The sequence below is a fragment of the Dermacentor albipictus genome, chromosome 5, assembly GCF_038994185.2.
Source record: "Dermacentor albipictus isolate Rhodes 1998 colony chromosome 5, USDA_Dalb.pri_finalv2, whole genome shotgun sequence".
NCBI classification, from domain to species: domain Eukaryota; kingdom Metazoa; phylum Arthropoda; class Arachnida; order Ixodida; family Ixodidae; genus Dermacentor; species Dermacentor albipictus.
The window spans coordinates 57,689,394-57,704,461 of NC_091825.1; the positions used below are offsets into that span (position 1 = coordinate 57,689,394).

General features: G+C 43.9%; 1 protein-coding gene across 1 annotated transcript in view; it reads right to left on the minus strand.

Annotated features, from left to right (window-relative positions):
* Positions 1 to 1,023: 1,023 nt before the first annotated feature.
* Positions 1,024 to 15,068, minus strand: part of LOC135911179 (uncharacterized) — a 180,918-nt gene continuing 166,873 nt past the window's right edge. Inside the window, exons 19-22 of the mRNA XM_065443368.1 lie at positions 11,295 to 11,354; positions 9,836 to 9,943; positions 4,440 to 4,471; positions 1,024 to 1,186 (exon numbers count right to left, since the gene is read on the minus strand). Coding sequence (XP_065299440.1) covers positions 1,066 to 1,186; positions 4,440 to 4,471; positions 9,836 to 9,943; positions 11,295 to 11,354 — 321 coding nt within the window. The 3' untranslated portion in view covers positions 1,024 to 1,065. The remainder of the gene's footprint in view (positions 1,187 to 4,439; positions 4,472 to 9,835; positions 9,944 to 11,294; positions 11,355 to 15,068) is intronic.

The following is a 15,068-nucleotide window of genomic DNA, read 5'->3' on the forward strand; positions in this document are numbered from 1 at the left end:
ACGTATCATCGGCCTTAGCATAGTCTTTGATTTCAACACGTACAGTAGGTTTTGTAGGTGGTGGTGTAGAAGTAAGCACATTCAGCAAAATGATTTTGTGATCGGATATACCATCGGTGACTGCCATTTCATAATCGCCTACTTTATGGGAAAGGAACACCAAGTCAAGCAATGACTGCGATTGGGACGTTATACGTGTGTTTTCCTTCACTATTTGCCTTAAGGTATGAAAAAATGTGATATCCAATAATTTTTCGGCACTATAAATTTCTTTATTTCCAGGCGAAATAAGTTCCCAATCGATATGTGGCAAGTTAAAATCACCAGTCATTATTAGCCTGGTGTTCCTGTTTACATGTGAGCAAAGAAACGTATTTAACATATCTAGAAAATCGGGTGAAGTAGTTGGCGGCCTATAGACGACTCCGATGAGGTGTTATAGTGAAAAACTCTGTCTTGAACTATGTCGCCATCTTTGTTATAACGTCATAATCACGTGGATTCACTTCTATTCGTCATATTGGATTACAACGTCATTATTGGCACCAGAATTTGGCCACCATCTTGGATTATGATGTCAGTCACGTGACGTCACCAATCTCCAATTACGTTGCTACAGATTTACTATGTGGGCAGCCATCTTTGATTTATTGGTGACGTTATCAATTGGCGGTCATCTTGGATGTATCAGTGACGGCTCCGATCAATCACTCATTCGATATACTAATGACGTCACCAATCAATCACCAATTGGGTTGCTATATAGATTTACTTTGGGGGCCGCCATCTTGAATTCCTCGCACTGAAAATTTCACGCTGAAGGCAGGTGGTAGCAGACCTCAAGAAATTGATAAACATGATGAGTAAGAGCTAACACTCTTAAAGACGGAATGCCAATATTACAAACAGAATATTTGTTTTTAGAGAATCCCAGGTGATCAAAATTTACCCGGAATGGCGTCTTCCGTAGTTCTTTGTTTGCTTTGGGCAGTGGACCTATTTGATTGATCGAAGGATGGCGAATAATGTAGAAAAAGATAGGCTTTTATTTTCAAATGTAGTAGCTCAGTAGTGTCTCCGAGTTGTATTCCAGAGAAAGCAGGGATCCAGCTTGATCATTTTGCTGCCTTTTTCGCATCCGAAGCTCTCGGCGAAGTAGGGGTTGTTCCTGGCAGCTATGTCTATCCTGCGAATGACAGAGTGGAAAAGATAATTTCGCAGCACTTTCCTAAATAGCCCCTCCCCTCGCCGAGGAGTCCATGAACAGTATGAATAAAGCTATTTTGATCTATTTCTGTCCCATTTCTGCCATTAACATTACACAACTAGCAAAAAACTTTCGCGTCACCCCACTTCGCCGCTCTCTAACGTGGCGTTAAGAAAACTGCGTTGTTTCCCTATTTGACATGACGTGAACATATTGACTGTCCATGATTAAGTCATGCAAACTAAAAAAAGAACATTTCCCATGCAACGTATTATTCGTCATTATTCCTGCGCTTTAGTAAACATTGTGGGGCTGCGACCACTTCGACTTTCAAGCGACGTCGCAAAACCACAAAAACTCACTTCGTCCAATGACGTGTACGCAGTAAAGATGCATTAATATGCCGTACAAAATGAAAGAAAAAACGAATTCCTGTTCGGTATAACCGTAAACTCGCCCGATTCCCACACCAATATCCGCCGATCACTCTGGCACTGCCTAAGAGGAGTGGCCGGCAAGTACAGATATGTTTGCGAGGTAAAAAAAGTTGCGTGGCCGAGTGACTTTGTGGGGTGCTTTTGACAAGTATTCGGCATCGCTCTGTCAGCTCTTCTTGAGTGAGGACAGGTGTTAACCGCACTGGAAACTCTCTGTTTTACACTGGCGCGATTTTAGGCCAACCACCGCAAGTTAAGCAAGGGGAAGCAGACCAATCGCAGACGCTGGCACTATCCTACTCACTTGGATATCTACTTTCACTACACTAGTTTGGCCCCACCGAAGTCATTTTTTTATGCACATTCCTCACCTATTTTCATCCAGTTAGATAAGAAAAAGCCTGGGAGCTAGGGCAGAAGCCTGGGAGGGTAGGCAACGAAATTCGCTTTGACAGCACACAAAGGTAACCTGCTGTAAACGAAGAGAACATTGATTGGGCTGTTCCAACAATCCTGCAGGTCAATGTCCAATGCTTGTGTCGGCGGTTTCATAAATTTGACGTCAGGAGATTGAAATGAGGGGCCCCACATTTCCACTCACGTTGCTCGCGGACTGCACTTCGCCATGGAGAGAAAGGCACCCACAAGGCAAGGAAAACTACCTACGTTGGCTATCCGTCAAATGCTTCCAGCAACACAATGTGTTGGCGGGTTAGTTGGTGCGGATCCATAAATACTTCGTTTAGCGCAAAACAACGGACACGAGAAAGGCGACAGGACAAGGCGCTACTCTCAACTGACATCATTTTATTGCGTCACTCCTTTATAGACAGCAGAAACTAGAGGAACATGCGCAGTGAGCACCATGTGCAGGAACCACCAACATCCGATCACAAGAGCGCACTCATGCGAGAGAATCTAAAACATTTATATTGCGATGCGCCTGTTCAAGGCCAGTAGCTCATGTGCAGGAATTCTTGGTTCCGTGCTATACTTCGGCCCATTCTTTATCAATGCCGCAACTTTGTCAGGAAGCCTGACGTCACCGAGTACCTGGACTCCGGAGGTGACAGAGGTGCGCATGTTCCTCTAGTTTCTGCTGTCTGTAAAGGAGTGACGCAATAAAATGATGTCAGTTGAGAGTAGCGCCTTGTCCTGTCGCCTTTCTTGTGTCCGTTGCTTTGCGCTAAACGAAGTATTTATGCTTCCAGCAACACGTCGATTAATGGCTAACCGCAGAGAACTTTCGCTTTCGCTTAATTGCTTACAAATTAGTAGTGCATACGTTTGAAGTAATTTGGCAAAGCAAAAAGGATGGCAACTGCATATCTTTATTCGCCTCTTTTTAAGAGTGCGAATGTAGACGACGCGTGCAGCTTTTTGGCGTAGTGGTTGGAATGTATGACGTGAACTCCAGCATGTCGCCTCAGAGATCTTGCAGTGCACTGCGGGTGCTGCGCAATCAGGGAGGTCATGCCGAGAAGCTGTGTGTTCTGGGTAATGCGTCATTTCCGCCATAATCGCAGCGTTCGCTTCATTAGGAAGTAACACGTATAGCGGTTTATGGAATAAAAAACGATCTCAAGCAGCTGGACTGCAGCCAGCACTCCCCACAGTGCATACACAAGTGAAAGACATGATAGTGCTATTATTCATTCTATAAGAGAAAACAATAAAGCATCCCTCAACCGAATAGCTGGAGCACCGAGAATCTAAGTAAAAAAAAACTATCAGAGCGTCCAAAATAATGAATTTGGCTTTGGCGAAATGTTGTTCATGCACTCACCGAGCCTGATATAAGGCAACATGAGTAGTTAAAACATAACACCCTAAGTATAGACTAGTTTCATGAAGCAGCGGCCAGGCTCTGTTCGAAGCGGCGGCACAAGAAATGTCCCCTGAATTACGCACTTCCAACGCACACATTATCGTGATAACTGAAAATATTTGATTTACCAAAACTATGTATGAACGACCCATAACACGTCTACGAATCTCTGCGAATGTGAACAAATATAAAGAAAGAGAGAAACAAAATTGTCGTGTAAATTTCAGCAATATACATATGAGTACGTGACATCGCGTACGGTCTGAATTTGGTAATTCCAGTTCAGATTTCAAAAGCATACGCTTATTTTCCCCAGCATTTAGTGAAGCGTCCATGCATACTTCCACCGTATCAATTTGTACGAATGCTGCTGTACATCTAGCTATCAGGAACTAGCTATTTTGCGCAGTGCAATACTTTATTGGGGTAGGCATTCCAAGGGTAAAAACAAAGCCTCACTGGAAATCGCACCTGTAACGTCAGCTCAAATAAGCACGCAAAAGCACTTATGTCTAACCTCCTATTTGACACGTTTTGAAGAACAGCGGTAGAGACAAAACTGGGCACGTTACACAGTTTCCTCAGCTGTGTTACGCAAGTTAGCTTTAGAATTTAGAAAAAACAATATCTGGCAAAAAATTGCAAAAGAGTGTTCTCCAATTGTGAATTGCTTCTTTGGAGCTGTGTCGCTCTTTCGTCCTTATAAATCTGAATATGGAAGTAAAACTACGTTGGAAATAATGTAAAACGATTACGTTGCGCTAATTGACCGATTATGTTTTAAACTTAGTCAGAGAAGGGGCATGTGTAAGGCGTATAACAATCACACCAGCCTATAAGAAGCACGTCAGCATGTCATTATGAGATATCTACAAAGCATTGTTCAGGTGGTGAATCTTCAAAATAACTGCTAATTTTTTTCACATGAATTACTGTCACGTATAAAACGCCTAGCATGTCCACTTACAGTTCTTGGCCTGCTGGGGAACCGCAGTGCAGCTGAAATAGGAAGCGCATAATTGAAACATGTGGGAAATAGCGAATGACACGAAAAAATGTGAAGTGATAAGCAAAACGCATCCTTAGGTGATGATTTTCAGTGGTAATGCGATTAGCATTCAAGGGTGGTGCTACCGTAATTTAGTGAAGGGAATTTTTATATATATGTGAAGGTTTTTGAAGATTGTTTGCCCTACGTTATTGTGGTGCTGACGTTTTCTTTTCGGGTACCTACCTACCCAGAGACCCATGTTGGCTGCTGGGTCGCACAGCACCCAGCAGCAAATTGTTTATTGGGGCACGTGCTCAGTGTCCCATGTTCTCTGTTGACAAGGCAGCAGCCAGCAAATACATACCTGGTGGCCCAAGCTAGTAAGACAATTGTGTAACTGGGAAGAGCAGCGTAAAGTGCATGCATGCATGCAGGAATAGATAGATAGATAGATAGATAGATAGATAGATAGATAGATAGATAGATAGATAGATAGATAGATAGATAGATAGATAGATAGATAGATAGATAGATAGATAGATAGATAGATAGATAGATAGATAGATAGAAATTTGCTGAAGTCAGCCAAGAATGCTAATCAACAATGAATGCGCGAATGGCCATTCTGCAACACTGAACGTGGTTATGCTAACATGTTTGGGCGAACACTCTGAGGCAGAAGATAATCAGTCGTCGTAGAACAATAGATACCCCCAGTTAAACTGAACGTTTTGACAAGGAGGACATGTTTTCCTCACTGAAGAAGACAAGGTCCCTTGCCCATCATATCACTCCGTCGACATAATCAAGCCCTAATCAAAGATGGTAGGATCGTCTTCGCAACACTCATTCCCCACGGAGTGACGCACACGCATTAGGGCGGAGACTACGCTTGCGGTGTTGGATTCTGGTCGTTATCGAAAGCAGGCAGTACGACACCTCAAGGTGAGTCGCAATCCCGGTTGCTCTAAAGCCCCTCAATTTTCCAAAAGTAGCGCCATTCTTAGATCTTTCCGCCACCCCGCTCACCCAGGCGCTTCCTCCTCCACCCCTCCTGTCGCCCCAGCCTCCTCCGCTCCCCCATTGGCCAATCTGTGTCACGTGAAAGCATGCCCCGCGCTTTTGTATATTTTTTGCTTTCCGGCGCAGAGCAGGCGCCGCGCTTTTGTATATCTTTTCATTCCAGCGCGCTGCGACCCCCATTCTTGGGCCTACGCGACGAAAGTACGGCAGGCGGTTTGGAGAAGCGCGGTAGTTTTATACAATGTGTTAGGGCCGAGTGCTTAATTGCGATGCCGTGCTGCTGCGCCTACGGTTGCCACAACAGACCCAGTAACGGCAAAAAGCTTTTTGCTTTACCATCCGCCGGGCGCAACGCAAAACGAAGAAAAGTGTGGATTCACAAGATCGGGCGGGCTGACTTCGAGCAAGTGGCAAAGAACGCGCGGCTTTGTGAAGTAAGTGCCACGGCTCCTCCAACCTCTTCTTTTGACGCCCGTGTCAAAACGGGCCCGTGTCCACGTGCATTGGGCGGCGCGGTAAAGAACCCCAGCTGGAAAAAAATTAATCCGGAGCCCCCATTATGGCGTGCCTTATGAGATCGTGGTGCTGGGATGTAAAACCCAAGAATCGACTTTTTTTCTGTCTTGTGTGCCTTGACCGTTCCAGTTAACGGAACACTGCTTCCTTGTGAAAACTTACAACGCAAAAGAATACAGACGCACGTAGTATACAGAGATAAAATTAGCACTTCAACAAGAGTGTTGCTGGTGCCAATGAGGGGAGGGGGATAATTATTTTCTGAACCTCTTTCCAGTTGTCCCATCAAGTTTCTTCTTTTTTTTTCTATCAAATTCTAACCATTTGCACTGTAATAAATAAATAACGATTTCAAATGCTGGTACGTTGTTCAAATTATCTATACCGCCTATGTGTGAAAACATTGCACATGGCCTGTGCATGAGCTACGTACATCTGTAAAAGGCGCGGAACAGAAACGGCCCTGTTGCCAGGCATTGCTGACCGCAGACAGTCGGAATCTCTCACGCGCCGGCCGAACAAAAGCATCCTGCAGGTACGTAAATTAACCTACGAAACCACGTGCACATACTTTCACGCTGTCAAAACCTGAAACTCTGGTAATTACTCGCGTGTCTGAGCACACCGCGTGCTTGTGTCGTGTTTCAGCAACACGAACTTTCAACGTGCGCGCGCTTTACGCCTTAAATGCGCCTTGAATAATGGTGCTTTTCTCTATTTCTTCCGCAAATCCGACACGACATTCTTAAGGCCAGTTACCGACTGACAAAGCAAGATCTAGATTGAAAAAACTGCTCCGCATGACTCGAACGAACTTTTCCGCGGATTTCCTCCCGTAGCGTGTTAGCCGTCGTCTCCTACGGGAGGCCCACCACCGGCGGCGCCACCGTCGAGGCCGCGCCGAGCGGAGGAGGAGGGAAGTGAATGGCGCTACTTTGGGAGATTGAGGGGCTTTAGGTTGCTCTGTAGCCAATGGCGACCTAAGGAAAATCAGTACAAGCTCTATTCATAAAAACGCAGTGTACCTGCCCGTGTCTTCTGAAAGAGAGCCGATACATCTTGAGACCACTCACAGCTGGAAGACATTGCTCTGTTAATGCAATTGCTAGCTTAAGTGAAAAATAACATATATCTGTTTTAAGGTATAATATAGTTTTTCGCTGAGCAGTGACATCACGATAAGCCATACCATTTCCCAAGACGTTCAGGTTTCGATACTAAAACCAGTGACGCAAACACAGTTCTGTACTGAAAAAGCAGCCATTGTAAACTGTCGAAACGTCTTAAGGCCGGCAAAAATTAGAGAACGTAGTTCGCTTGCACGTCTATGCAGATTGTGTTTCAGTTGGGCAGCGCACATTTACCCTTTTTATTCTTAAGTTCCCATATACAATGGGCCACCTTATAAGTTCATCGTTCGGTTTATGCAAACCAGGAGTTTACTTGTTTGTAAACCTAGGCACCCTTCACAGTGCTCACTAGCAGAGGTTGCGCGTCCTATCCGGTCGCGATTCGCCTGTTTATACGAAAAGCACCTGTTTTGCGTAAGGTGCTCACTGCTCGATTTTTTAGGTTGCACGACTGCAGTCGCAACGTTGCTGAACTAATCAGTGGCACAGCCGCAGGACGTCTGTATTCGCTGACGCTTATTTTACTTGACTATGGTAGTGCGAGGAGACGCGAATGGCATTAGCCTCTATAAGTTTAGGTGTGACAACGGGCATGTCAAGCTTGGTGTAGTTGCTCGTAAGTCGTTCCTTGGTCACCGGTCACGGTTGGTCACGCAACCTCTGCCATTCGCCGGTGTGAATGCACCCTTACTGCTTGTCGTTGTCGTTTCAGATATTGCATTAAACCCCTCTGTTTGCTTACAAATTGCTAATTAGAGAACCATTGATCACGTCGAGTCTCAATCTTCGACTGAACTTGTGTTCTCTGAGCCACAATAGGACGAAACCTTAAGCTTAGATGCGATTTTAAAATAATCTTGGAACCGGCTTTAATTTCCTTTATATGCGGTCGTATTTGCCTTTATTGTCGGTTATAAAATTTGGAGGACGCTTAAGCTTCCCCTTTAAGAGTGGAACAAGACAGATGTAAAAGACCCCTGATTACTTGTGACGCTTCCCAGCAACCGCAACTCTCTTGCGGTTGCGCGGAGGCGAGCGCAATGGTCTTGTTTGCAAGGAACCCAGCTGCCCGTGCCGCTCGAAAACAGGTTTTTGTTTGAGTTTCTGCGTAACAGTATTATGTTTTCTTGTAAATTAAAATAAATTCCGATGCTCTCATGTCCATAGGTTGCGTTTAGGTCGTACTACGATGATATTTCGCCAAGCGACGTCCGATGCAGCCATCAGATTTTTTTTTGCAACATGGGGCCCTTAACGCTGTTTTGTTATAAGTGTCATAGGTTGTCCTTCGCTGTGATTACTTCCTTAGTAATGCTGCTACGAGGGCTATAGTTATGAGTATAGCCATGAACGCTTTCTTGATGCGCGTGTGCTGGAGCATACCAGCAGGGTGGTCTCCTGAACGAGTGGCAAAAGCCGCAGCTTTGATGCCGAAAGAGGTCGTCCGTTTTTGTATGACGTATAGGTGAGGTGGTGCATGACACTACAATGCGCCATTGAAAGACAGCGCCTCCACATATAAAAACGTTCTCTATAGTGGTCTGCGCAAGCCCAGTGTCCTACGGACTACATTTGAAAGACAGTGTGGCAGTTGCCAACGCAATGCTGAGTTTCAGCATGATGTTTTTGAATAGTCTGAAGCATGTAGTTCAAGATAGAAGCGTTCCTGTCTCGCTTACAAGTCGTAGAGATGGTCTCCTATACAAGGTATGAACGATCGTCATTTATTCAACACAGCGCTCTCTCTTTTTGTCGACCGGATGCATTCATTGTCATTTCTTGGAAGCAGATAATAATAAAGTAACTTCTACGTGCACATGATGAATGATAAGTGAGTTTCTGTTTAGCTGATATGCACGAATAAATCCTGCCATAGATTGTCTTAATTACAGTACCCGCCATGTAAGCATAACGCGCTGTGGTAATGAAGCTCGTTTCGATGTCGTTTGATATAAAGCACAGTAAATAGAAGGCCATGTTTGCAAATGATGACACTTCCATAAACTTCACGTGGCCGGGTAGCGCTTTCCGAAATGGGCAAACCAAAGTTTTCCCTGTTTCTTCTTTTGAATAACATAACAACTGTCGCTGAAAAATACTCCAGCTTTTTCAAGCATTCGTGATTTTTCCCCGTGTCTATAAGGGGAAGCTTGACCTAATTTGAAGCACGTAAATTGCAAGATATGGTGCTTAGGTTAGCCTTTATGGTTTCCTTCAGATGAAGACCTTGCGTAGTAGCTGTACGCGGAGAAATTGCTGCTCAGCTACTGGAGCCGGTTCTAGAGGAGATAATTGCTTTATCACACGGATGGGACATAAGGTCTGAAGTTAAAGTCCTCTGCAGACCCCGAAGTAGTAGAAGAAGAATTTATGGACATCCCAGAGAAGTAATGAAAAATATATTCTCTTTAAGAAAAAAATATGCCAACGCGCGTAAATTTACGAAGCACAAAGTGGCGATACCTAGGAGGTCCACTGTGGAATTACAAAACGTAGTCACCAATATACGTCAACGTCGCCACGGCGGCAACAACAAATCACTTTAAAAGTTCCCTTGCCAGAGAAGTACGTTGCTGCTTGCACTAGTCCTATTATAACACAGATGTTCGAGATTGAAGTAAGATGTACATCTATGGTACTGAATGATTAGGTCAAAGTCATCTTCATAGTTATTTTTTTTATGACAAGACGCATTCTGCTTACCAGGGCCCAGTTGTAGAAGAAAAGTTGTGTGGAGCTGAGGTCGCTGACCCAGTCGATGCGGAACTCAGGACGCGGGAAGGCCTTTTGGAATACCAGCTTCTTGAAGTACTAGGAAAGGAGAGAACCGGAGGGACAGACCATTATTTTGCACGAAGGCAGCAACGAAGTGCCCCCTATTTAAACTAACAAAACAGGAACGCTTTTGGCAGAACTGGCTCAGAGCTCCACATTCATGCCACCTAAAGGGAAAAAAGTACAACTGCAGCCGCAGCACTTAAATGATAGTGGAAGTGCGAACACATCGTCGATTGCCGTATTCATGGAAAAAGGCATGGCATAAATGATGTTGGTAAGCAGCCATTTGACCTATTGAAACAAAGATACTGCCTCTAAGTGCAAAATAAATTCTCGCTCCTTATGCAGCAGGATTGTTCATCAGTCCAGCTTTTGTATAGAGGAAACTGAGGTACGTCAATTAGTTAAAGAAACAAAGCAGAATACTTGTAAACCTTCAACAGCACGCCCAGAACACTCACTGCAATTACAGATTGCTTATTGCAATACATTTGCTTACTGTATCGCAAATGACTCCATTCATGCTGGCGTAGTGAAATGCAGACCAATGTTGTAACAAAAAATTTAAATTATGAAATAACCATTTATTGTATGTGATGCCTGAAAACTTCATATCGGAACGTTAATTTGCATTCGAGGGGTAATACAAAGCAAAGCTTTCGCCTGTGTTAAACGTCGCAATACATGCAGCTAAACTAATTCTGCTATACGTCTTTACGGCAGATTTAAAGTAATGCATCTGTGTCTTGATGTTTTACAACTACCAGTATCTTGTCGTAAAAAAAAAAAAAGTTGTTGACAGCGGTGTTACAGAAGTCAACACTTTTAATGCGACAAGAGTTAGGCGATTGCCAAAGGAAAGCAAATCTCCATAACACAGACATGCTATTATACGAAGCCAGAGTTACGAGTCCACCTAACGGAAATTCCACTAGCAAGTGGTGCTGACGCCCACACCGGTGCTAAGAAGGCCGGCACGCAAATACTTGTAACAGTGAGTTTTGAGTTCCGCAAAGATGCGCCTGTTCGGTAGGTCTACGTGGTCGTTACGCGGCATTCTACCGAGGCGTCTTGTCAACATGCAGGTGAAGGGAGTGTCGTAATAATACAACAAAAATAAGGAGGGACAAAATTTATTTTTAGCCAGTTCACTAGAATGAAAAGCAAAAAAAAACAACAACACCCTGGAACACTCTGCATAAACTCCCCGTTATGACACCAGTCGTAGGCGGTTGTTTATTCCGGTAAATCTGGAATGAAGTATGCCTTCTGCGTTAGGGAGGTCGGAGATTGCCTGTATTCAGCACAAATTGATCTAGCGCCAGGCAAGGGCAAAGCATGACACCCTCCCGAACACTCGGAGCAGATTCGTTGTCTGGCTCACCCGTAGCGCAGGTGTAACAGCCGCGACCATGTACACGTCCGCGGTGGTCTCGATGGTACCCTGGGAAAAACGAAGGGGATCATTGCTGATTAACAAATGCCAAGTGTCCTAGTTGCAGTACTGATGCATTACAGATACGAAATAGTACATGGAGTCTCGAAAAACAACTCTGAGGCTGCCTAAAACCACAACATGATTCTGAGGCACGCGCTCATTAGTTGGAGACTGGAAAAATTTAGACCACCTAGAGCTTCTTAATTGAGCCCCTAATGCACGCTACGCGGGCGTTTCCGCATTTCGCCCCCATCCAAATGCGGCCCCCGTGGTCCAAATTTGATTCTGCAGCTCGGACTTGCGCTAATGCCACTATGCCAACATGGGGTGTCCGTGCGTTTTGTTTTAGAGTATTATATGCAATATAGTACATATTATTACATATATCTGATATGTGTGCATGTACTTGGCATATTTATTTATTTATTTATTTATTTATTTATTTATTTATTTATTTATTCATATTACCTTAAAGACCCATTGAAGGGCACTGAGTAAGGGGGGCAACAGTAATTACATGACAAAAATAGCAAAGTGCTACATTTTTATACACTATTAAGACGCAGCGAATTCAGGTTACCACTGATGTTTCACGATTGGACATGGATACAATGTGATCCGGGAGACCATTGAATTGTGCATTAGCTATTGGTATTTGTGATGAATTAAATGCCTGTGTTTGACCATGAATGCTCATGAAACTAAGTGTGTGCTGAATGCGACGAGATGTGCGCACACGAGCATGAAGCGGCAAACAGTGAAAGTTATTAATGTAAATGTAATAAAATAAAACTCTCTCTCTCTCTCTCTCTCTCTATGTATATATATATATATATATATATATATATATATATATATATATATATGTATATATGCTTATTTTATGCAATGAAGCCCCGGGAGCACAAAAGGTGCTTTTTGGACTATTCAATATTGTTTGGTATTAAATTTCAAATATTGCACATAGCGCCGTTCTCCTTTTTTTAAGTGGTGTGCCCGAAAAGGCGGACATCGTATGCAAGAGAAGAAAAAAAATGTGCAATCAAGCACTTCAGGAAGTACATTTAACTAATTACTTTGGGGCACAAATTCTAATTTACGGATTGTATGAGGCGGGTTGGCCCGCGTGTCCAGTTGCAACGAACGCACAATATGACGCCTGTTCCGAGATAGTAATTTACTATGCGACCAACGAAAGGCAATAACGTTCCATTTACTTTCTTGTTTAAGTGCACGAAACAGCATTTCCCTAAACAAAGTGTGTTGAAGAAAAGACAATTTTTTAAAGTTTGACGTTCATATATTGAAAGTGATGTTATAAAAATTTATTTCCAAGTGGATGTCTTGCACACTGCCCGGCTGCAAATCGTAAGTTGCAATGTGCCGTACAAAGTGATGAGTTTGAAACCGAATTAGTGAAAGTTTGTTACTTATTGAATCATGCATTTAAATTTGCTGTGCATGTAATGTCCGCCTCTACGAACAGTACAGATCTATTAATAGTATTCTGCTATCTGGCACATGTAAAGTAAAAGCAAACTGTGAATAATTTAATTTAACATCTGCTATTTTATGAAGGCGTCAATATATGCAACGATGGCAACATATCTGATTAATTCCTTATTTGGAACATACGAGACAATTTAGCGGGTTCCACCAAATTTCGAACATTGCTGTAAAAAGTGTGCTACAAACAAACACTAAAAAAAAACACTGTCCATAACCATACGGAAAATGACAATTGTCACAATAAGAAGGAACGGCACCGCTCACAAGACTCTCGGGCAGGGCCGTATATTTGCCAACCTAGCAGTCTGGTAAAAATTCTTATTGAAGAAGCAACTAAAGCATATCATTACATATGATCTACCCGAAACGGTAGCACAAGTATACCAAAAAACGTTCCATGCAATACATTATTTAAAAAAAACATCATTTAATATATGGCATGAAAATATCGGTGCATGCCTGACATGAGACAGAATGTAAAGACAGCCAAAGTAACGGAAGAAAGAGCATGGTCGAGCCACTGCCCCAGTTGTTTCGAACCGAATATGTTTCTACCGTGCTAGCCAGGCAAACGGAGGAAAGGTGAAATAACATGCAATGCGAATGAGCATCGCCACCCAGGGGTGTCGTTGCGTATAGAATTCGCGTAACGTGATGGATTTCATTATATCTGCGACAATAACCTTTATGTTTGGGTGACAGTTGGTACGTTACCACTGTACGTGATACTTTGGGCCGGCTGCACGTTATGGCGCTGATTACTGCGCAGGTTACCGCGACTGTGTAACAACATGGCGGTGGCGACGCCCGCAAAAGCTCGCCCCGATCTGAACTTGCCACTTGCTCTCCGTCGCAACCGAAATGACTTCTTGGTGAAATTAGCCTTCGCTTTGTCCTATAATACGTTGAGGACTAAGTACTAGTGGCACTTCACAGTTATCGTTGAGATGAGATGCTTGTATTCACGCCACTAGGTTTTCAGAGATGGCACTGAGACGGGAAAGTGGTACCTCTTTAAACTAGCAGGCGGCGACACCGAATCAGTGTTGTCTGGGCATTGGCTATGCCAACGCTTTAAACGTAGAATATGCTAATTATGCTAAAGAATTGATCTCTCGGCATGTCTGCCAGTGTTTAGCGGAAAGTCGGCGCACGCGAAATCGGCCAAACCTATCTAATGTGTCACGATTCAGATCACACAAAAGCTTTCGAATATACTTCCCACATTGCGACACTCGGTCTCCAAGCTTCGAAATGCGTATCACTGACAGCCAGCGGGGTCTGAGAGCCTCCCTTCAGAATACCCAGATAGAGAAAAGCGAGGGGACAAACATGAACGCTCGCAACTACAGAACAGGAAGCACCGAGGAAGCACCTGTACCTATACGAGCGTTAAGACAGCTGTCAGTTTTCGTCTGCATACAAGTGCAGTTACTTTCGTGAGCTAACTATAGTTGGCAGCGTCCATGCGCTTCTACCGTTATTTTGCCTTCCTGTGTGCTCGGCGCCAAGCGCTACCGCCCCCCCCCCCCCCCCCCGTGCAGTGGCACCGCTGTAGCACTTCTATACTTCAAGCACAGTGCAAGCATGGGGTACAGTTTCTCAATACGTGAAGTGGTGGAACGCGTGCTTTCGCAGCCGATTGAGTGTTTGATACTGAATGACTGTCGCGAGAGGACAAAGTCAGGATGGTCTGGTAAAGTGGATTCTGAAATAATATGACAGAGTTGCGGATTTTGGCGCAATTGGCCATTCGAAAGAAGCGATGTTCGACAATGTTTATTAGGGAAGAGGTAGCACAATTTACATAGCGCAACTGTGCCTAATTACGTATTCATTACAAAAATGATGGCAGAGAAATCACCGCTCCCTTAAGAGATTTCTGAAGAAGTCTAATGCGGCAAGTGCATAGCTCCCAATGTCCTCTGAGGTTTGTAATGAGCCATGCGTGCTAGAATGCTGTGAACGCCGTAGGACGACATTGAATGGATTTAAGTTTAAACTACAACTGCATTTATTTGGTTATGTCTCATTTCTGTGTAACAGTGGTGGACTGCGTAAATGCACGCAGCTAATAGTCACCAGAAAGCACATTCACCAATTTACATTATCAAACAGCTCCACCAATGATTGACTACGTGCGGGTTATTGTAACACACCGGAATAAGTTCGGAGTTCCGAAGTACAACGGAAGTAAAATAACGCTTAAAA